The 24,541-nt window shown below is 35.7% G+C and overlaps 1 protein-coding gene across 1 annotated transcript in view; it reads left to right on the top strand.

Moving 5' to 3' along the window:
• LOC127834091 (GRIP and coiled-coil domain-containing protein 2-like) overlaps positions 1–24,541 on the top strand; it is a 43,738-nt gene that overhangs the window by 4,448 nt on the left and 14,749 nt on the right. The window contains exons 4-15 of the mRNA XM_052359693.1: positions 1,748–1,832; positions 2,804–2,967; positions 3,470–3,574; positions 4,734–8,546; positions 10,434–10,553; positions 12,114–12,227; positions 12,528–12,600; positions 13,546–13,661; positions 16,664–16,738; positions 17,650–17,787; positions 18,519–18,681; positions 20,884–21,062. Of these exons, the coding sequence (XP_052215653.1) occupies positions 1,748–1,832; positions 2,804–2,967; positions 3,470–3,574; positions 4,734–8,546; positions 10,434–10,553; positions 12,114–12,227; positions 12,528–12,600; positions 13,546–13,661; positions 16,664–16,738; positions 17,650–17,787; positions 18,519–18,681; positions 20,884–21,062 (5,145 nt within the window). The remainder of the gene's footprint in view (positions 1–1,747; positions 1,833–2,803; positions 2,968–3,469; positions 3,575–4,733; positions 8,547–10,433; positions 10,554–12,113; positions 12,228–12,527; positions 12,601–13,545; positions 13,662–16,663; positions 16,739–17,649; positions 17,788–18,518; positions 18,682–20,883; positions 21,063–24,541) is intronic.

Below are 24,541 nucleotides of genomic sequence, written 5' to 3'. Positions count from 1 at the left end.
AAAAAATCTCGGCTTATAGATTGATGTTGTCGGGCGGGCGGGGGGGCGGGCGGGCGGACGGGGTGGCGGCGTGCTCGAAAATGTTAAAGTTCTTATTTCATGGTATAACTTTGGTATGCTTGGACCTAGAGTCTTCAAACTTGACATGAAGGTTGGCCAGGATTAACAGATGACCACTGGTCATTTCAAGGTCATTCATTTGAAGGTCAAGGTCACTGTGACCTTCAATATAAAAAATGTTAAAGTTGTTATAACTTTGGTATGCTTGGACCTAGAGTCTTGAAACTTGACATGAAGGTTGGCCATAACTAGTTAGTAACCACTGGTCATTTCAAGGTCATTCATTTGAAGGTCAAGGTCACTGTGACCTTGAATGTAAAAATGTTAAAGTTCTTATTTCATGTTATAACTTTGGTATGCTTGTACCTAGAGTCTTCAAACTTGAAATAAAGATTGGCCAGTACTAGAAGATGACCACTGGTCATTTCAATGTCATTCATTTGAAGGTCAAGGTCACTGTGACCTTAAATGTTAAAATGTTAAAATTGTTATAACTTTGGTATGCTTGGACATAGAGTCTTCAAACTTGACATGAAGGTTTGCAAGCACACTTAGATGACCACTGGTCATTTCAAGGTCATTCATTCTAAGGTCAAGGTCACTGTGACCTTGAATGTAAAAATGTTAAAGTTCTTATAACTTTGGTAGGTAAAAATGTTAAAGTTCTTATTCCATGTTATAACTTTGGTATGCTTGTACCTAGAGTCTTCAAACTTGACATAAAGGTTGGCCAGTACTAGAAGATCACCACTGCTCACTTCAATGTCATTCATTTGAAGGTCAAGGTCACTGTGACCTTCAATGTTAAAATGTTAAAATTGTTATAACTTTGGTATGCTTGGACCTAGAATCTCAAACTTGACGTAAAGGTTTGCAAGCACACTTAGATGACCACTGGTCATTTCAAGGTCATTCATTTCAATGTCATTCATTTGAAGGTCAAGGTCACTGTGAACTTAAATGTTAAAATGTTAAAATTGTTGTAACTTTGGTATGCTTGGACCTAGAATCTCAAACTTGACGTAAAGGTTTGCAAGCACACTTAGATGACCAACAATATTTCAGTAATTTAAGTATTGCATTGACAAAAACACGAAAGGTACTTTCCTGTCATTTAAATCAAAAATCCGGCTTCAATGCGGTCATCTCCGACCGCGGAACTCTTGTTATTTGATTTTCACAAGTCTGATGGTCTAAAATTGTTATTAGAATTATGATGTTTGTTATGTTTGTAGAATTATGATGTTTGTTATGTTTGTGGTCATTGTATTATTATTGCTGTTTTATTGATGTCGTCCTCAAACATTTGAGGAAGTCTGAAAATTGTTCTATTGAGACTTTTGTCATCCAAGGTTTTATCGGAAGGCCTTATCCTATATCCCAAAAGTTGAAGAAAACACTGCTCTTTCACTATATACTGTGCTCTGCCAAAACTGGGCTAAACACTTGTGTTTTAAGTTTTTTCCCAATTGGCTAATTAACCTGTGCAATCCCCATAGGCTAATCAGGGACAACACTTTCTGCCTAGACTATATTCTAGTAAAGCAGAGACTTCCTGTAAGCAAAAAAATCTGTAAAAGGGGAAGTGTTGCAATATCCTCAGGCTAATTTGTGACGACTCTTGAGGCAGATATATTAATACCAGTGTTTCCATAACACATCTGATTGCAATGTTGCATGTATGCAGCTGGAGAGCCTGTCCAAGGAAGATCTGCTGAAGTTTGTTAAGAGACAGATGGTGAACCTTCAAAAGATGAAGCAGAAAAACGAAGGTAAGAGGCATTTGCTGATATTTATATAGCTTTTTATCCCACCCAAAAATAATCAAACATTTTGATTTTTTTTATTTGTGTTAGAAATGTGTTGTTTTAATATCATGGCATTCAACATTCATACTAATTAAATGATAATTCGTTTAAAGTACTCTTTCATGCACACAAATGAAAATTTAGATGCAAGCAGGTTATCAGTTTTGACATATTCAGTTAAGATAAGCTATAAGATTCTGTATATATCATGGCCAATTTTTTAAGAACTCTCAAGGAAATCTTAAGGTAAGAAATCAATGCATAAACATGTTGGATTTAATTCAATTTGGTGTACAAGCTCCTTATTAAACAGACCAAAGTGGTCAGGTTACGCATTAAGTGAAGTATGGGGGTAATATACTTCCAGTGTTCAACATCCTTCAAAATTGTCGTAATGAAAGTTTCACAACTAAGAAAGACATAAGCCAGAGCTTAGTGAACTTTTTTGATGAAACCAATGTTCCAAAAAAATATCATTTTTAGCTCGAGAAAACCCGAGGTATTGTCATAGCCAGCTCTTTGTCTGACGTCCCCTGTCCGCGTCGTGCTAAAACTTTAACATTTTGTTAAGGTTTTGAACATTGGCTCTAAAATCAATTTGAAACTTCATATGTAGATGCACCTTGATAAGTTCTACAAGCCACACCTATTTTTTGGTCACTAGGTCAAATGTCAAGGTCACTGTGACCTTTATATAAAAAAACATTCTGACAAGCTTTCATTTATTTAAAACTGCACCTGTAGCCGAGCGTGGCACCTGTTATGCAGTGCTCTTGTTTACCTTAGAAGCTTTTATTTACAAAAACCTTGAAGTTGAACAGTTGAAAGTTTTTATTAAATCTTCATGTCAAAAAGATTCACTTGAACTTTCCTTAAAGGACGATTGTAACCTTATAATATTTACAAACATAATTTTTATGTTGTTATTTCCATAGAGCTTACAAAGAAAGTCGTGGCTTTAGAAGGCGGGCAGGCCGGATCAGGTGACACTAAATCAGATGAGAACACTGTTGGTGAACAGGAGGAAAAGTTGTCTGCCCTTCAGAAAGAGAAGGCTGACCTCGGGCAACAGCTTCAAGGTCTGAAGAAGAAAAACAAGGTATGCTTGTAGACCTCTGAACTTTAAAAATCTTGAAGTTTGGAGTTTTGTTTATAGCTATTTAATTTTTGCTACATTGCATCAAAATCCTAAAGCCTGGGTAGAACCAGTACTGAGTGTCTGTGTGAGATCTAAAGAACACTCCCACAGTGGGAATGAACCCATCAACCCAGGATTGGTAGGCGGGCATCATATTTAGTATGCTACGACAACCTTTGATTTGTGAAGTTTTGCTCATAATATTTGGAAATTATTTCTTTACGTAAGTATGTGCGATAAAATTTCAAGGCATAAATCATGTCTGTGTCTTTCAGGCTATATGCTATCGTTTTTGTAAGCATCACCTTTTAAATGAAGTTTTGAACATAGAAAGTCTTAGGCATTTTTTTCTAGCTGTGAAACTTCCATTAGGACAATTTTTGGAAGACATGTAACACTGGGAATATATTACCACCAAACTTCACTTCATGCGTGCTGTGACCACTTCATTCTTTTTAATTAGGAGCTCGAGGACCAGATTGAATGCTTGCAAAGCAAAGACGAGACAATGATTCAAACCTTGCAAGTGCTTCAGGATGAAACCAATTCTCTCACAGCAAGCAATAAGGTAAACTTAGATGTTTTAAATAGTTTGGTGAAATAAATTCAAACCAATTAATGCAAAACCTGTTCAAGTGAAAATCTTCATATAGAAGAAAAAACAATTAAAACAAATAATCACCATACTAGAAAAAATCACTCACTGTGTATAAGTTTTTAATGTTAAGTTCAGCTGTATTGAATTTAAGCTCTGACACCTAAACATAACAAGAGCAATCTGGTCAGTCTTTTCCCAGTGTTGTGCAAGACAATATTTAGGACAATTTTAAACCTGAGTAAAGTTTCTCCAAAATAAGGTCAACAAGAAAAATCTTAGAAAAAATGTGTTACCACTCTAGAAACTCAATTTTATTCAATTTTGGAGAAACTTGGTCAAAATTTTAATCTATCAATTATATAGGTTTAGATTTAATTTGTGTCAAGTGAATCCAAAAAATGTGCTCACCAGGTGAAATCTTAGAAAAATCTTTAAACCAGTTCAATATCCGCATATCTGATTAAATCTTGATGATAATTTGTTTACTACAATATCCATGTCATATTCAAATCAGTGTCAAACCTAGGCCACCAATATAAATCTTTTAAAATCTGTGTTACCTGTTGAGAAGCTTAGTTTTTTAATTAATCAAATTAATCAGAATGTCTTTACAATATCTAAGCCAATGTCTTGACTTTGCCAAATTTAACTTGGGTCATATTTAAACGCATTTGAAGTCTAGATATGTATTTTAACGCATTTGTAGTCTAGATATGTATTTAAACGCATTTGTAGTCTAGATATGTATTTAAACGCATTTGTAGTCTAGATATGTATTTAAACGCATTTGTAGTCTCTTAGAAAATCAAATTTAAGTAAAGACCTTTCTTACTAGTTTCAAGTTTTAAAAGCTTTATTTCCAACCCTTAGATACTAATGAACAAACAGCATAAAACCTGAACAGACTTGCAGGCTGTTCTTGTTTTATGCTGTTTGCATATAGCCATTTTCACTTTGCATATGAGTGGGAAAGGGTTAAGTTAAAAAAACAAGGTAATTGTTTCTCAGATTAGTGCTTAAATGCCATCACAACCCTCTCGTTATATGTTTTCAGTTCTTATACCAATCATGTAAGGGATAAGGTATATACATTGTATGTTTGTAATATTCTTACATTTGTGTTTTGCAGACACTTAAAGAAGAGATAAAAGTTCTGACAGAGGCCAGAGACCAGCTTATCGAAAAGATCCAGGCTCAGTCTTCAGTAAAACATAATAATGAAGAAGCTTTGTTAATGCTGAATGAGAAAAATCAGGGTCTTCAAGAAAAGGTCAATGCCCTAACATTAGATAGGAAAAGCATTGCTGAAAAGTTAAAATCTATGGAGGATAAAAATGATTTAATTACTGAAAAAGTGATATCTTTGGAAAAAGATAACAAAATCATAGAAGAAAAGCTTGAAGGTTTTTATAAACTTAAGGACAGTCTAAAAAACATGACAGATGAATATAATCTATTAAAAGATGAGAATGGCAAAATTATACAAGATTTGGAGACTATTAAATTAGAGAATGAAAAACTATTGATTGAACTTGAAGGGCAGGTTAATAAACCTTGCAAAAATGATAATAGCAATCCAAACATTGAGTTAGAAAGTGAATTAAAATCTGTGAAGAATGAATTAGAAGTTACATCGTTATCTGTGACACAAATAAAAGAAAAGCTGGAAAGTGAAACAAACAAGAATTCTATTTTGAAAACGGTTCTACAGGAAACACAAAATCAAGTTAAAGATCTTAACAAGCACGAAAAAGATCTTGAAATAGAACTGAAGACTCTACAGGAAAAATGTAAAAGTCTTGAGTCTTCTGATCAAATGGCGGAATTTCAGGCTAGGGAACATAGTCTTAAAAGTATGATTGAAAAACTGGAAAATGAAATAGAGAAGAAAGAGGAAGAAGTGTTGCATTTGGAAGAAACTCAAGAAAATCATGTTTATGAAATAAATGAATTGAAAGAAGAAAAAGAAATTGCAAGGTTAGAAATGCAAACATTGCATGCTAAGATGGCAGAATGGGATAATTTAATGGCTATTTTAAAAGAGGAAAAGGATCATGTCATTCACGAGCTTGATGAATCTGAAAAACAGGAACAAAATTTTAGGAAAGAAATTGATTTTTTGATGACCTCCCTTAATGACGCGCTTAAGGAAAGGGATACTTTGCAAGATGAGGTTTTTAAAATGAATGAAAAGGGTGGTTCATTTGCTGATGAGGTAAATCATTTAAAAGATAGAGTTAAAGAAATGATTGATGAAAAGTGTAGACTTGAAATGGAACTTAATACAGCATATTCATCTAAAGGTGAAAGTTCTATAGAGATTCAGACATTAAAGACTCGTCTTAGCAAAGCATATGACGATAAAGATGCTCTGGAAAGGGAAAGAGAATCCATGACTGTAATATTGCAGCTTGCTCAAGACAAAGCTGAAACCTTGTCAGAAGAAATGGAGACATTACAAGTAGAGCTAAAAGAACTTAATGCATTTAAAGAAAAAGTACAATCACTTGAAGCCGATAAATGTGAGGTGAATAAAAATCTGCAAGAATCTGAAAAGAAAGTAATGGGTGAAATAACAAAATTGAAAGAGAAGGAAACATACATCAGGGAATTAGAAGATAAAATTTTAGAAATGTCTGAAGTTGTTGCAAAAACAAAACGAATGTATGAAGACTTAAAAGGACAGATTGAAGGTGAAGAGGCTACGATGTCAAAAGTGCATGAGAATGAAATTACTCAGCTTAACAAAACTGTGGAGTCATTGTCTCAAGAGCGCAATGAGATGAAAAAGGAACTAAGCGCCCTTTATGACGAGCTGTCAGAAAGCAAGCAGCAAAATGAAAAACTTCAAAATAATTTTGATGAACAAACCAATCAATATGATGCAAAATTTGCTGACTTGAAACATGAATGTGAAAAACTTCAGAATAACATAACTGAACTAACTAAGCAGTATGATACAAAAATGTTTAATTTGAAAACGGAATACGAAAAGCTGGATAATGAAAAAATAGAGATGGCTCAACAGTATGACGCACATATAACAGAACTAAAGTCAGATTTTGATAAGCTTAAACAAGAACATGCTGAAGCCATGTTCACAACTGAAAATTCAAATGTACTGATTGAACAGTTAAAATTAGAATTAAGTCAAAGTAAGGATAAATTTATAAGGGAAAATTCAGAATTGCAGTCAGAATTAGAGACAACAAAAGCATCACTTATGAATGCTGAGACGGCTTTTGAAGAAAAAGAAATTAAAATGAAAGGAATGGAACTAAGTCTGCAACAATCGGAGGAAAATGTCAAAGAATTTGAATCACAGCTGAATATTGTAAAAGAAACTGTTGATCTCAAATGCCATGCCAATACAGTTTTGTGCAATGAAAAGGGAGATTTAGAAGCTCTTAATAACGCACTAAAAAGTGAAATTCAAAACCTTGAAGTTGAGAAGGAGACTTTGGTTGGTCAAATGGAGATTGTTAAAGTTGAAAGTGCAAATTTGGTCGCGTCTTCTAGTCAAGAGTCTGAAATTCATACAAAATCTAGACAATTAGAGGAAGATATTGAAATGTTAAATCAAAAGCTACTTGAAAAATGTGATGAAAATTCTCACCTGAGTTGTTCAGTAAAAGAATTAAAAGAATTGAAAGAAAATCTTGAAGGCCAAGTCAATAGTTTTAAAACCTCATTTGTTACTAATGAAGAAAGTATTGCTCAAATTCATGAAGAAAAACATAGTTTAGAAAATTTGATAAAAGAAAAAAATGAAGTTATTAAAAGTAACGAAAATAATGTTACATCATTAACAGAAGAACTTAAATTATTTCACGTAAAGTATGAAGAACTATTAAGTAAAGTTAATAAAGAGCAGAATAATTTTGCTGAAGAGGTTCTTAAATATAAGGAGGAAATAGAGCAGCTAAAGATGGAAAATGCAATTCAGCAACGCCAAGTTGAAGATGTATCTAGAATTTTAGAGAATGAAAAAGAAAAACTGAATGTTCTAGAAAATGAAAATGATTCTTTAAAAGATTTGGTAAATGATACAAAGTCCAAATATGATTCCATTTATCAAGAGCTAGAAACATTTCGAGATCAATATGATCAGTTACTATCAGATAAAAACAGCTTACAAGAAAGTGTTGATGCCTTTAAGAAAGAAATAACAGAGTTACAACAAAACATTGGAAAGAAATCTGCAGTTAATGATGATATAAAGTATTTAGAACTTAAGATTGCAGATCTTGGAAAAAATAAAGAATTCCAAGATCAGGAAATTTATCAATACAAAGATATATTGAAGGAAAAAGAAGAATTATTGAAGGATTTGAATGAACAAATACATCAGGTACAAAGTATATTGAAAGATATGGAAGAAGAACTGGAACAGAAAACTAATAACTTGAATAGCAGTATCAGAGAAAATGAAGGATACATGAAACAAAAAGAAGAACTAAATAACAAAATTATGTCATTAATTCAAGATAGTCAAACAAAAGAGAATGAGTTAGTGAATAGGATAGGTGCTTTAGAAGCTGAGCTATCAGACATGTCAAACAGAATTGAAATAAAAGAAGCACTTCTGAGAAAAGAATGTAATAACGAAGTATTAAACATAGAGCAGCAACACGAAAAGATTGAAACTGAGCTTCAAACCCGAATCCAAGCCCTAGAACTTGAAGTGAATAAATTAACTAAAGACTGTAAACAGCTTGAACTAGAATTCAAAAAGCAAAAGGAAGCGTTTGTCTCTCAGTTGAAACAAGAAAAAGACATTAGAGTTGAACTGAATGTAAAATGTGTTCAGTTGGAAAGAGAGTTGACAGAACTTAAGGATCATAACACAAAAACAGAAGAAAAACTGAGAAAAAAGTGTAAGGACCTTGAAGAAAAGACAGAGCTTGTTAAAAAGGAAACTGAAAATCTTCAGCATTCACAAGTGAGTCAGATGTAATACATGATGTTCTTTCCATTTCTCAAAAATTGAACTATTGTGATACTTTGTTATTATTTTTTACTGGCACAATAATCTTATCCAAGTTTAAGAAATACCCAGCCAGATCACATTAAGCACTTCTGTGTTATGGCCTCTAACTTCAGAGAATTCGGTAAATTTAACCTTGTCTGTCACAATACCTTTAACGTTTTGGACACTCTAAATTTCCGGATTCCTTCGTTATGAGCCATATTAATTATTTTCATGACTTGAAATTTTTTGACATAGGTTTTTTATCCATAATTAATGGCTTCTTATTTTGGGACAGTTAATTTTAAAATGCTACTTTACCATAATTCTGCCTTTTTGCCCTTATCTGGTAACCCTTTGATCATGCGTTTTTAAAACCAGGTTAGTAGCATATAACCTTGCAAACAAATGCCTTTAGGCAATAACCCATTACATATGCATTAATTGGTAAATTAGTATGTAAACAAGTAATAGACAGTGGTTTCACCCAACAGCTTTAAGTGAAACATATATACATTTAATGCTATTTAGGTCGGTATTTTACAAGCATGTGTTATTTTTTGTTGAAACAATTGACTCTTTACAAATTTCATACCTGTATCTGATTGTCAAAGCAATATTTTTGGAGTGTATCTAAATTTTCGAGACCTTTATTTTTTTGTCTCTAAATTTTCGAACACCTGTATTATATTTTTTTATAATACAGGAACACACAAAATAATTATTTTTTAATGTCCTAAAACTTTGGTAGTTCGGTAGTTTGAATATCATCCTCAAATATTGTCAATATGATTGTAAGAATACAATTTTAGTTTGATAACCAACCAGATAATTTAAACAACTTCTGAATTATTGCCCTTAAATAATCCTGAATGTGTTCATTAAATGTTCTTGCCTGCCTAGGTAACATTATTTAAATGTTATTGTTTCAGGGTTCATCAATTTAACCCAAACCTTTATACAAGAATACCGGTATTTTTGACAAATTTGCAGTGTCATAAGAATATAATAATTTTCCATAGACTTCACTTTTCTGAAAAGTATTGGTGTTTCAGGGGCAATAATCACTCACAAGACATAGCCATAAGACGTCATTTGAAAAAAGTTATTTATGTCCATATAACAGTGATCCAGCTAGGATTTAAAAAGGGCAGGGGGGCTTTTTTGTCAAAAGGGCACTTTTGACGCGCAGTATATTGTCAAAAGGGCACTTTCGACGCGCAGTATTTTAGTTAAAAGGGCACGTTCGAGCACGCTGGTGTTTCTGGAATGTTTCCTATTGCATGTTAATCTATATGTTATAAATAATTGTATTATTCCCATTATTATTAAACCATTCAAATATAATGTCTACAATGAGGATTAAAATAATTACAATGAAATAAGAGATTTATGAATTATCATAATTATGTAAAAAAAAAAAAAAATTTTTTTTTTTTTTTGAGAGGGGGGGGGGGGGGCAGGGCGGGGGTTCGAGGGGGCAGGGCGGAGGTTCGATTTAGGCCTAGCTGGAGCACTGCATAAAACATAATCGTATCATTAAATACTTTAACTTTTACCATTTAAGATATCATTTTATATAAATGGGCATAATCTGTGAAAAGGGGTTTTAACTCATGTGCATTAAGTGTCGTCCCAGATTAGCCTATGCAGTCTGCACAAGCTTATCAGGCATGACACTTTCCGCTTTTATGGTATTTTTCTTAGCAAAAGTCCAGTTTAGGCCGAAAGTGTCATCCCTGCTTAGCCTCTGCAGTCTGCACAGGCTAATCTGGAACACTTTATGCACATGCATTTACCCCCCTATTCACAGAGCCCGGCTCGAATTGATTTAAGTATTACTTTATGCTTTATGTATAGAATGTACAAAGTGAAGTGGCCGCGTTGAAATCAGAGGTTAAGGCCAAAGAAGACTTGTGCGGCAAACTGAAGACTGTTGCCGTGAAAACAAAGAAAGACCTGGCAGATATCAAATCAAAAGTAAGACCATTCGTACTACATATCAATAGTTTGGTCATTGGTAGTACATATATAGGCCTTGTTCGTTGGTAGTACATATAAAGGCCTAGTTTATTGGTAGTATATATCAAACATTAGAGCATGGTCGTTCAGAGGGGGACATCACGTGACAATCAAGATGGCAACGTCCGTGCCAAAACAGGTATTTTCCGCCATTGTGTAGTACACTTTATTACTTTAGTTAAATTTTTAAATGCCGTCCACATTCCGGTTATATCAGTAAGAAAGTGATGAGCATTTATTTTGTATTAATCATTGCTTTATATCTTAGACTTAAATCACTGCGAATTTTCTGTTGAGAGCTGTATTTTTTGTGATCCCACTAAGAAAGTTGCTAGCGATTAGAGGAGAGGTATAGAGCTTATATTAATACTACATAATCACTTTTTTGCTGATAAGGCTGGAAAGTGAGCAGCATTTAAACAATTACTAAAAGTAATAAAGGGTATAAAACAGCAAATAATGCCTCCCTCTGCATGGACCTCGCATATCTTGACTTCCTTTGACTTCATCACGTGAGTACACCCTCTGTTAGTTCAAATCAAGGTTAAGCTTTTAAGATGCATTTTATCTGCCTTAATCGGATAAAGACAATATTTACTCTCAACCCTTGTTAAATAATGGAGCTATTTTTATAATGCACAGTTAGTTATTCCCTTTGAAAATGTAAAAAACACACCTCGAAAAAAATAAGTGTGGTGGTGATAAGACAATATACCAGGTTGAATTTAGAGACTTTGATGTTGAAAGGCAAAGGACACTTGTTTTTCCAGCTAATCAAAATTTATGTATTATGTTAATCTTTTCCCACATTTTAGTTTTTTCTTTTGAAAATAAGCTAACAAAAACCTACACACTCACACAAACAAACATAAAGAGGAGACAAGTTGAATTCTGTGTGTGTGAGATATATTTATTTTACGTACATGTATGTAATAAAAAAAAAATAATTACTTTCTTAAAACTTGGCACATAGCCAGAATGAAATGGTTGAGCATTATCATTTCTCTTGAACAAGAGCAAAATGATAGAGTTATCACTAACTGGTATTTTCCGCAAATTCACTGCAAAGCATGAAATTAATTGCCTAATGACATCACAACTAGTTACCATATGAGATTATTTCCCTGCACATTCTGTTGTTGTCAATTTGGTGGAAATGCAGCTCAGTCTGTCCTGTAAGGATTTTTGTATACACGTGTTTTATGAAAAAATAAAGGGTTCCGATTTCATGCCGATTGCATATTCATAAGCCCTGCATATTGAGCATCGCAAAAAAATGGAGCTTAAATCATATGGGTAAAATGTCCCAGATTAGCCTGTGCAATCCACACAGGCTTATCAGGCACACTTTCCTCTGTTTAAAACGGATTGTTTCTAAAAAAAGATTTCCTTTAAATGACAGATACCATCAGAGCGGAAAGTGATGTCCCTGATTAATCTGAGATGACACTTTACGTACATGCATGAAGTCATGTTTTCACAGAGCAACCCTCAATTTTTATGTCTTCTGGATTTTAGTTTGACATTCAGTCTGAGGAACTGAAGTCACTTCGTGCCTGCAATGTCAGTCTGCAGCAACAACTGGACTCCAACGCAAACAGTCAGGAGCTTCAGTTGCAGCAGAAACACAAGGTTGGTCCAAAAAAAATCATTTTCAGTGAAGGTTATTCAAGCACTGCATGTTGTTTTCATGGTTTACAGTGAAGACTCCATTTTCTAATAAATACCAACAAATTGAAAGTTTAGCAACTGGTTATACTTTAAAATAAATAGAAAATATACTGGATTTTCTGGAATAAAATATATATTAAACATAATAGATTTTCTGAATAAAATATAAATCAAACAGGATTGACTTGTTGGAAGTCTATATAAGTTTTATATACAGTATTTGTACATTTGTAATTAATATATTCTCATTGTTTGCTATAGGATATTGAGGACAAACTCTCTGGAGTTCAACAACAGCTGTCAAAAACAGAGAAAGACAGGGACAGTTATAAAGGTTAATAAAATGTCATATTTGAATGACGGTTTAAAGTTCTAAGTTATTATGTTGATACTTTCATCTGAATAGTTCATAATATCTGAGGAAATTGGGCTAATTGCATGTGTTAAATGTGTTGTCCCTGGTTAGCCTGTTCAGTCCACACATGCTAATTACAGACTTCAATTTCTGTCTTAGATGTATTTTTGTTTATAAGAGACTCCCGTTAAGGAAAAAAATCCATAAAAGCAGAAAGTGTGGTCCCTGATTATTTTTTGTGGCCTGTTAAGGCTATTCTGGGACCACACTTTATGCACATGCGTTGGACCAGTTTTTACAGAACCGGGCTCATATTATTTGTGTTTTGTGAGTGGAATTTCAATTCTTGAATTTCAGTGGCCATCATTGTGATATTATTATGAACATGTATGCTAGGGTTTAAAAAAAATGAACAGATCTTCCAAAATCAAAGACAATTCACATCAAACTTCCAGTTTTCAACATATGTAAAAAAGAGTCCTGTTTCTTTCATTTGCAATGGTATTTTTTCATGAATCACATTCCATTCTGGAAAAATAGTAATTTTGAAACATCATGGAATGATATGTCAGACATTCATTGACTATCCTGTCAAGTGTTTGTGACTTTCCATTGATACATTTTTTGTAATTCACTTTCCTTTTTTCAGGCAAAAAAAATCAGATGAAGATCATGTAGCGCTATATATAATATGGACAACTTGACAACACTTAGTTATGAATTTAAAGGCATTTTTGAGCAACAAATCAAATACTAGTACGCCAATTTCAAAATGTGAAGACTTTACAACGCGCATTTTTCCAATTTCAGGGTTTTTCTCTATAATTTTTCCCAATTTGAGGTGTACTGGTATTTTCCCTATTGGACAAAAACTTTGCAGTATGTATAAAAATAATGTGACCACTTATTGCTTGATATTTGCAGATGATTTAGAAAAGACTCTTCAGCAACTGTCTAAGATCAAGGGGGACCTTGCTGACATGTCAGAGGAGAAAGCTAAACTGGCCTCCAGCAATGAGAAGTGCAACACTGTGATCAAGGTGTGATGTTCAGCATGTTTTCACGTCGATCTTATTGACATCAAATCCTCAAACTTTGTTTAAAGGGACTTCTTAACAATTTTTTGCTTTTTTTATGCCCCAAATGAGGGCATATAGTGATTGGACTGTCCATCCGTCCGTCTGTCTGTCCGTCACACTTTGCGTTTAGGTTTCGAAAAATGCTCATAACTTCTATGTCGCTTCAGATAGCAATTTCATATTTGGCATACATGTGTGTAAGGATAAGGTCTTTCCATACGCTCACAAATTTTGGCCCCTGTGACCTTAACCTTGAACTTGTTGTCCGCGTTAAGGTTTCGAAAAAAGCTCATAACTTCTTCAAGCGTTTATAGGGGGCATAAGTCATCCTATGGTGACAGCTCTTGTTTAATTGTGTCTTTAGATGTCTAAGATTTCACGATTTACACATGTGAACTCTGTAGCTTAAGTATAATAATTAAAACAGAGTATATAAAAAAGAAAAACGTTGTAGCCACCTGGTCTTGAAAAGTTTCATTTGGAATTAGAGTCTATCACCTAAACCTTTTATCCATCAGACTGTGACATTATTCAACTCATTGTAAACTTTTATGAGTGATCCATATGTTTTCATAAATGAACAAATACACCAGAAACACTAAAAACTATTAGATTATTTCTCATTTGTAAAGCTTTGTAAATTTATTGCTTTTAAACAAATTAAATGATAACGCGTATACAAAAATAAATTTTGTTTACAAGTCTGCTCTGTTAGATTTAATTTACATACTTAAAACTGTTATTTTTACAACCTGTGCAAAAGCACCTTTACCCTTTAAAACTTCAGTTGGCATATTTGTCTTAATTCTAGGCCAGACAGTAGTTTAATTTTTTAGCAAGTAATCTCCTCTCTCCAGCGAGATGCCATAGATAAAAACAGATGTACCTTTGCTTGGTGAGCTTTTGTGCTCAGCCAATAGCATAGCTTATCATGTGTTTTGTGTTGTGAAGTTTTAACTAGTTGCCACTTTGGAGGCTACTTTTTTTAGTCAATTTTAGCCAATTTAATGAAACTTATTCAGAAGATTGATCCTGACAGTATCAAAGCCAAATTTTAATCTGGATCATGTATGTTCAAAAACTAGGTCATCAGGTCAAATCTTGGAAAAACTGTGTTACCTATCTAGAAGCCTCATTTATGACTAAATCTTGGTGAAAATTGGTCAGAATGTCAGAGTGTCCAAAACTGGGTCATCGATCAAATCTTATAGAAACCTTGTAACTACTCAAGAATACACATTTATAAATCGATCTGGATGAAACTTGGTTAGAATGTTTTTGTTGACAATATCTTAGCCAAATATGAATCTGTGTCATATACAGTCAAACCTGAGAACAGTGGTCAGTCAAGGGAAATGACCAAAGTGACCGTTGTCCAGAGGTGACCGTTGTTTTCGGATCACAATTTTTAAATGGTTGGAAGTATTGCTACGTTGTTACCCCACTCAGTCGTTTGCACAGTGTGAAACAAAGGCTCATTGCCGATAACTAAGCATAATAACATAATCAACTAACATTGAATAATACAGAATAATGTCCCATAAAATGATTTAATTTCATATTGTTAAACTAAAGCAATGACGTTATCAACGCTAGTATAATTGTTTATTCATGCATCTCGTTCATTCGTAAATAAAGCTTGTCACGTGCCATTGACGTCACAACAGAACAAGTCGAAAAACCGGATTCGCTGTCATAAACCAATAGTGCGTTCATTCAGTAAATCCCGCAGTTCATTTGAATGTATTTTGAAATAAAGATTGTCGGGTGTCATTGACGGCACTTCTGAACAATTATAAAAGCGGATTCGCTGTCATAAACCGACAGTACGTTATAACCGTATCATTCTAATTCAAAGAAAAAGAAGCCGAAATGTTGTTAAAAATATTTAGTTTGTTATAAAAGTTGCAATTCAGTGTACATTTTATCCTCAATATACGATCACTAATCCTTTTATCGCCTTGTTATAACAACACTCGCCAGCTAAGTGTTGTTTTTAACACCTTATCAGCTATAAAGATTTATTGACTTCGTCACGCACTCATGGTTTGTCGTTATAGATGCAGCCGATAATTGCTACTTATACACATTCTCATTGTAACGTGCACCTGTTTCGTTTTTGTTCTTAATTTTCGCGACTCGAAACGACTGACAGGTGATCGTTGTTTTCAGTTCAAACATGTATTTCGGAGTGGAATATATTGGTCATTGGCCATTATGACTTTCAGAAAACAAAACTTCTCAACACCCTATTATTTTTTTACTCGCAGTGGGCCGCTTTTATAATATCAAAGGCAATTACCACTAACAGACGCTTTACCCACAAAATAGACGGACAAATGATGTTCTGTGTCTTTAATTTTTGCGACTCGAGAAGACTGACCGTTGTTTTCAGTTCAAAAATGAATTTCGGAGTGGAATATAGTGGCCGTTGGCCGTTATGGACAGGTGAGCGTTATTCTCAAGTGTAATAAAGAGTGATTTTCGTCGGGGGAATCCAGACTGACCGTTGTCTGCAGGTGACCGTTAAAATCAGGTGGCCGTTTGGTCTGTTTCGACTGTATAAATATATGTGCAATATTTGAATCTGGGTCACGTTCATTCAGAAACTAGGTCAACACGTCAAATTTTATTTAAAAAAACTTATTTCCAATCTAGAACCCATATATATATATTTCAATCTTTATGAAGTTTTGTAAAAATGTTGGTCTTGACAATAGCAAGACCATGTCTGAATCTATTTGGAACCGAAAAAAAGCTTGAAAACCAGGATAAATCTTCTACAATTGGTGTTTTGTGAACACATGATAAGCGCCAAATTGGCTCTCTTGTTTATTAAATGACATCTCTTGGAATGCCTGTATATTTGAAAGTTAAATTATTTATTGATTTAATTGAGTTTTTGAAATGTTATTGGCTTTTATTATATACTTGGAATTTCAAAAGTTGTGTATGTTTTTTAGGAAAAAGAGGGGCGCTTAAAAACCCTGGAACAAGAAAGCCAGGCATCTCGGATACAAATTGAGTCTCTTAATAAGGTATGTCAAATCTTGCACTGTTAAATTAAGAGCTATTCATGTTAGCAAAATATCAAACCAAAAGCTTTAACTTTAAGTCTTATTGAAACAGGTTGTAGTATGTTTCCTGGTTAGAACCAGCACTTGAAGAGTTAACCGAAAGTCTTAAGAACAAATCCTTGATTGTGGATCGAACCTGGGATCTTCTGATTGCTGGGCGGACACCACACCCTGTACCTACACATGTAACCACGCCCTCATACTTGTTTTGTTGACTAAGCCCTCATAAAAGATTATCTCAAATTGCTCTGTTGATAATTCTCTTGACTCACAAGTCATACCTTCAGAAATCAAATCTGCCGCATTTAAGAACAATTCAGACCTTAATAAATCAAATCACAACTGCAAAAATTGTAGAACAAGTCAGACCTTGTTAAATCACATCTGCAACATATTTAGGACAAATAATACCTTATCAAATCACATGTGCAACATATTTAGGACAAATAATACCTTATCAAATCACATCTGCAACATATTTAGGACAAATAATATCTTATCAAATCACATCTGCAACATATTTAGGACAAATAATACCTTATCAAATCACATCTGCAACATTTTAGAACAAGTCAGACTTTCAAATCACATTTGCAACATTTTTACAAAAAGTCAAACCTTATTTAATTAAATTTGCAACATATTAGGACAAGTCAAACCTTATAAAATCACATCTGCAACATTTAGAGACAAGTCAGACCTTATCAAATCACATCCTGAACATTTTAGAACAAGTCAGACCTATTCAAATCACATCTGCAACATTAAAGGACAAACTGCAACATTAAAGGACAAACTGCAACATTTAAAGGACAAGTCAGACCTTATCAAATCACATGCATGGCATTATAGGACAAACTGCAACATTTTAGGACAAGTCAGACCTTCAGAAGCAGATCCAGATTGCGCTGGAACGAGAGAAGTCTGGGGAAGAGAAGCACAGGGGGGTGACAGAGGGCCTACAGAGACAGATTGCTGACATGCAGACCATGCTGCAGAATGCAAAACAAGTAGGTGCTTTTGAATGGAGTACTAGAGAGCTAAGCTACAAAAAAGATGCTGTTACATATTTTGTCAAAAGTAATTAGTATCACAGATTTCAGACTTACAAAGTTCAGTGAGATTTTTTTACCATTTTATTTAAGCTCGATGGCATTTAAAGAACTTACTTCTTATTTGAAATGCTCTCGAGTCCATTTCCTGGGCCTAGAACCAGTATTAAAGTAGAGATCGAACCAGTGACCTTCAGGTGGCTAGGCGGACACCATATCCATTACACCACGGCAACCATTTTGGGAATTGAGAAACATCACCTTGTTCTGACGAAAATCAGGGCATGCTGTAGTTGTGTTTGAAATGCTATTAAATTGAGAATGAAATTGTTTTTAACAATATTTTTGTTAAGGTTATGACAACACTTTTCGCTTTTATAATTATATTTTGTTTAAAAAAGATTTTTTTTCTTAGCGAAAAATCCAGTTTAGACAGAAAGTATCTTCCCTGAAAAGCTTGTGCCAATTGGCACAAGCCTATCAGGAACAACATTTTATGTGCATGCATTCAGTCATGTTTTCCAAGTGAACAGTCTGCACAGGCTAATCAGGGACATAAATTTTTGCCTAAACTGGATTTTTGTTTCAAAGAGTCTACCTTTAAAAGAAAAAAAACATACAAGCGGAAACTGTCATCCCTGAGTAGCCTGTGCACTATGCCTATTTCGTTGTATTTTTTCCGTTCCCAGGAGGCAAGTCAGAGCAATATGATGGATCTTGAGATAGCAGAATATGAGCGCACCGTGAAGGCTCTGAATGCCAAGGTCGCGGAGAGAGACCGAGAGCTGGATGAGGCTCGAACTGAGACCCTCAGGCTGCAGGAGAGGGCCCAAGGCCTACAGGAACAGATAGGTAGATATAGGGTTCACAGTAGGGTTTTGCGGGATCTGATTCCCAGTTTAAACTGCCTAAAATTCTCAATGGAAGGGTTTTTAGCTCGGCTGTTTTCGGAGAAAACCCGAGGAATTGTCATAGCCATCTCGTCGTGTCATGTCCGTCGTCGTGTAGTGCCCGCCGTCTGCTTCGTGCTAAAACCTTAACATTTTGTCAAGGTTTTGAACATTGGCTCTAAAATCGAAGTGTTTCAACCTACAACTCTGAAACTTCATATATAGCTGCACCTTGATGAGTTCTACATGCCACACCCATTTTTGGGTCACTAGGTCAAAGGTCAAGGTCACTGTGACGTCTAAAAAAAAAATTTACAAGCTTTCATCTATTCAAAACTGTACCCGCAGCTGAGCGTGGCACCCGTTATGCGGTGCTCTTGTTTTATTGGGAGCCGATTCGCAGTTTAAACTGGCTAAAATTCTCTATTGAAGGTTTCTAAAAAAAGTTTTGTTATTTTAATAAATCAAACTGAGACCCTAAGGCTGGAGGAGAAGCCCGGGGGCTGCAGAAACAGATAGGTTGGTGTGGCTTTGTTTGTGGATGAAGGAACTGGATGACTGCTTCATATACATTTTTTGTCTTTGGTGTCAATGACCGCTTTGTCTCATGACTGTGACCATTATGTCTTGGTGCGAAACCGGTTTGTTGTCAGTGACTTGATCATTTTCTGTGAACCATTTGTTTTATTTGACCAACCAGTTTGGTAAACTTGTGCTTTTGACACTGCATATGATTTTATGCCCCCGGATCGAACGATCGGGGGTATATTGTTTTTGGCCTGTCTGTCATTGTATGTGTGTGTGTGTCTCAAAACTTTAATTAAAACTTTAACCTTGGTCATAACTTTTGCAATATTGAAGATGGCAACTTGATATTTGGCATGCATGTGTATCTCATGGAGCTGCACATTTTGAGTGGTGAAAGGTCAAGGTTATCCTTCAAGGTCAAAGTTTAAAAGATCAAAGCGGCGCAGTAGAGAGCATTGTATTTCTGACAAACGCATCTATTGTTCATTTTAATTTTCATTAAATAATTTTCATTTCAAATATATTTTCAGTTTTAATTAGTAAGTTGTTGCATGAAAAGAGGGAATATTGTTTTAAATGGTATTAATATGGGTGATACAGTTGATATGCCCCTTGAACTCTGTCCTGTCATGGCGGGTAATGAGGTACAACATCAGCAGTCTGAGGATCAAGGCAACGAAGTAGTCATGTGACTGAAAATATTGTACCAGTTCAAAAATAAGCGACGAAGTTTGCGCAGACTAGTTATGGGCAACTCTTTCTTTTTTGATGTTAGTTTCTGTTTAAAGAAATTCTCTACTTAGCAAAAATCCAGATTAGGGGTCAAGTGTCATCACAGGTTTACCTGTGTGGCTTGCACCGTATAATCTGGGACAACACTTTCGCATTAAAACCCATTTCCCATCTTTGTCCCATCATTTTACCTACATAAAAAAAGTTAACACCTCAACTGGTCATTTTGAAGTATTTAAGTTTTTTCAGCCATTTTATTTTGGTTACTTTCAAATTGAAAAATGTGAGTTATAGGATAAATACAAAAACCTTGTAAGTGTTGTACAAAGATAATTTTATTTGCTTGTGAAAAAAACTGGAATAACTTGCCCATTATCATGGTTAGGGTTTTCTGTAGCCTAGCTTAAAAAAGTACTTTTATTCAACACTAACCTAGTGTTCTAATTGTGGCAAATTGTTTGCAGTTTAGTATGGAATTATGCAACTGTAAGTGAATGTGGGTAGTGATCATTGGATCCATTCTCTAAATTTGAGCCTCATTCTGGGCTTAATGTATCTGCCTTAAGTGTCGTCATAGATCTAATCAGGGAGGACACTCTCCCTTTTATGAAATAATTGGTTTGAATCTCTACAAGTCTCTTAGAATTGCATAGAAAATGCAATAAAAGGGGTGTCATACATTATAAGCCTGTGCGGTGGAATCGAAAAATCCTGATAAGTGGACTGCACAGGCTAATCTGGGACAACACTTATTGAACATGCATTAAGTTTACCCAGAGCAATGCTTATATCTTTATTCATCAATTACCTTGTACATGTTTTCTACATGTGGAAAAAAAAATTGTGTAACTTTTTGTTACTTGGTAGTGATCCTTCTGTAAAGCATTCTTTATATATACCCCAGCCGGTTCCGAGGAGCAGATGCAGCAGTCAGAGGAGCGCGGCAACAAACTGAAGCAGCTGCTCGTGAAGGCCAAGAAGGACTTTGCAGACGCCAAGAAACAGGAGGCGGAGTTCCGGACTGTCGAGATCCAGCTGAGGGGACAGCTGGAGAGTGTGCAGCAGTACACCGAGGAACTGAAGGTGCGATGTAGCCTGTTGTGTAAGAGTCAAAGAATTTAAGGTGCGTTGTAGCCTCTTGTGTAAGAGAGTGTGCAGCGGTACACCGAGAATTAAAGGTGCGTGGTAGACTATTGTGTAAGAGAGTGTGCAGTAGTACTCTGATGAATTGAAGGTATGGTGTAGCCACTTGTGTAAGAGAGTGTGCAACAGTACACCAAGAAATGTAAGGTGCTTTGTAGCCACTTGTGTAAGAGAGTGTGCAGCAGTACACAGAGGAATTGAAGGTGTGGTGTAGCCTGTTGTGTAAGAAAGTGTGCAGCAGTACACTGAGGAATTGAAGGCGCGGTGTAGCCTGTTGTGTAAGAAAGTGTGCAGCAGTACACTGAGGAATTGAAGGTGTGGTGTAGCCTGTTGTGTAAGAAAGTGTGCAGCAGTACACTGAGGAATTGAAGGTGTGGTGTAGCCTGTTGTGTAAGAAAGTGTGCAGCAGTACACTGAGGAATTGAAGGTGCGGTGTAGCCTGTTGTGTAAGAGAGTGAGCAGCAATACACCAAGGAATTGAAGGTGTGGTGTAGCCTGTTGTGTAAGAAAGTGTGCAGCAGTACACTGATGAATTAGAGGTGTGGTGTAGCCTGTTGTGTAAGAAAGTGTGCAGCAGTACACTGATGAATTAGAGGTGTGGTGTAGACTGTTGTGTAAGAAAGTGTGCAGCAGTGCACTGAGGAATTGGAGGTGTGGTGTAGCCTGTTGTGTAAGAAAGTGTGCAGCAGTACACTGAGGAATTGGAGGTGTGGTGTAGCCTGTTGTGTAAAAAATGTGCAGCAGTACACTGAGGAATTGGAGGTGTAGTGTAGCCTGTTGTGTAAGAAAGTGTGCAGCAGAACACTGAGGAATTGGAGGTGTGGTGTAGCATGTTGTGTAAGAAAGTGTGCAGCAGTACACTGAGGAATTGGAGGTGAGGTGTAGCCTGTTGTGTAAGAAAGTGTGCAGCAGTACACTGAGGAATTGGAGGTGTGGTGTAGCATGTTGTGTAAGAAAGTGTGCAGCAGTACACTGAGGAATTGGAGGTTTGGTGTAGCCTGTTGTGTAAGAAAGTTTGCAGCAGTACACTGAGGAATTGGAGGTGTGGTGTAGCCTGTTGTGTAAGAAAGTGTGCAGCAGAACACTGAGGTATTGGAGGTGTGGTGTAGCCTGTTGTGTAAGAAAGTGTGCAGCAGTACACTGAGGAATTGGAGGTGTGGTGTACAGAGCTCCAGATAAGGATTTGTGAAATTAGTAACAGTACTGCCACTGACAGAAAGAAAAGGAGTAACGCTTAAAATCAATTAGTACCTGTACTACCATATCCAAAAATACAGGTAGTACTGTACTACCCGTGTTCTTGGATACTGAAGGGTGTATAACTGACTTTACAGAAACATTTGCAGCAATTAAAATAAATATATGTAGCTTCTTAAACAGTTACTGTATTAGGTTTTCCATTCTGAATTATGATGCTAATACAACTACACATTAAAACTCATGACTAATACTATTTCTTCATTTTTCTTGACAAGAAAACACAAGCCAACTAGTAAGCTAAGTAAATGAACACTTATTTCACTGTCTCATCCGTTTCCCATCGTGTTTTCTAACGTTTTACACCACCGGTGCAATCAAATCTTTTAATATCGGGGCGACAATGTCTTTTTCTGGGTTTACAGATTTAATGTCAGGATGGTTAGAAGGCACCGTATGTAGTCATTATATGATGTCAAAAGTGTTGTTTTGAGCCGCTTTCGGTTAAGCCAGCATTCAATTGCGTGCAGACATATCGTTTTTTCACGGATTTACAAGTTACAGGAAATCATGCGACAGAATAGACAATAATATATGAACCCAGTCTACAACTTTTCGGCAATTTAAATTAACTAAAAGCGCCCTTAGGTTAGAGACCAACAAATCACGCCTTAGGTTAGAGACCAACAAATCAAGCCGCGCTGACGCAGACGTATCGGTACGGCCAGATTTTTTTCGTAAATGCGTAAAATGGAAATTAATGTCGTAATTGTACGTCCAGTTTATAAAAAAAAATGCGTAAATCTTCATGAAAAAGGCGTATTTACAGCTGTACGGCCCTTATCTGGAGCTCTGGGTGTAGCCTGTTGTGTAAGAAAGTGTGCAGCAGTACACTGAGGAATTGGAGGTGTGGTGTAGCCTGTTGTGTAAGAAAGTGTGCAGCAGTACACTGAGGAATTGGAGGTGTGGTGTAGCCTGTTGTGTAAGAAAGTGTGCAGCAGTACACTGAGGAATTGGAGGTGTGGTGTACAGAGCTCCAGATAAGGATTTGTGAAAAAAGTAACGGTACTGCCACTGACAGAAAGAAAAGGAGTAACGCTTAAAATCAATTAGTACCTGTACTACCATATCCAAAAATACAGGTAGTACTGTACTACCCGTGTTCTTGGATACTGAAGGGTGTATAACTGACTTTACAGAAACATTTGCAGCAATTAAAATAAATATATGTAGCTTCTTAAACAGTTACTGTATTAGTTTTTCCATTCAGAATTATGATGCTAATACAACTACACATTAAAACTCATGACTAATACTATTTCTTCATTTTTCTTGACAAGAAAACACAAGCCAACTAGTAAGCTAAGTAAATAAACACTTATTTCACTGTCTCATCCGTTTCCCATCGTGTTTTCTAACGTTTTACGCCACCGATGCAATCAAATCGTTTAATATCGGGGCGACAATGTCTTTTTCTGGGTTTACAGATTTAATGTCAGGATGGTTAGAAGGCACCGTATGTAGTCATTATATGACGTCAAAAGTGTTGTTTTGAGCCGCTTTCGGTTAAGCCAGCATTCAATTGCATGCAGACATATCGTTTTTGACGGATTTACAAGTTACAGGAAATCACGCGACAGAATAGACAATAATATATGAACCCAGTCTACACTTTTTCGGCAATTTAAATTAACTAAAAGCGCCCTTAGGTTAGAGACCAACAAATCACGCCTTAGGTTAGTGACCAACAAATCAAGCCGCGCTGACGCAGACGTATCGGTACGGCCAGATTTTTTTCGTAAATGCGTAAAATGGAAATTAATGTCGTAATTGTACGTCCAGTTTATAAAAATAAATGCGTAAATCTTCATGAAAAAGGCGTATTTACAGCTGTACGGCCCTTATCTGGAGCTCTGGGTGTAGCCTGTTGTGTAAGAAAGTGTGCAGCAGTACACTGAGGAATTGGAGGTGTGGTGTAGCCTGTTGTTTAAGAAAGTGTGCAGCAGTACACTGAGGAATTGGAGGTGTGGTGTAGCCTGTTGTGTAAGAAAGTGTGCACCAGTATACTGAGGAATTGGAGGTGTGGTGTAGCCTGTTGTGTAAGAAAGTGTGCAGCAGTACACTGAGGTATTGGAGGTGTGGTGTAGCCTGTTGTGTAAGAAAGTGTGCAGCAGTATACTGAGGAATTGGAGGTGTGGTGTAGCCTGTTGTGTAAGAAAGTG

Source organism: Dreissena polymorpha, chromosome 6 (assembly GCF_020536995.1).
Source record: "Dreissena polymorpha isolate Duluth1 chromosome 6, UMN_Dpol_1.0, whole genome shotgun sequence".
Classification (NCBI taxonomy): domain Eukaryota; kingdom Metazoa; phylum Mollusca; class Bivalvia; order Myida; family Dreissenidae; genus Dreissena; species Dreissena polymorpha.
Note: the sequence above shows the minus strand (reverse complement) of the source record. Positions and strands in the feature narration are given on the sequence as shown.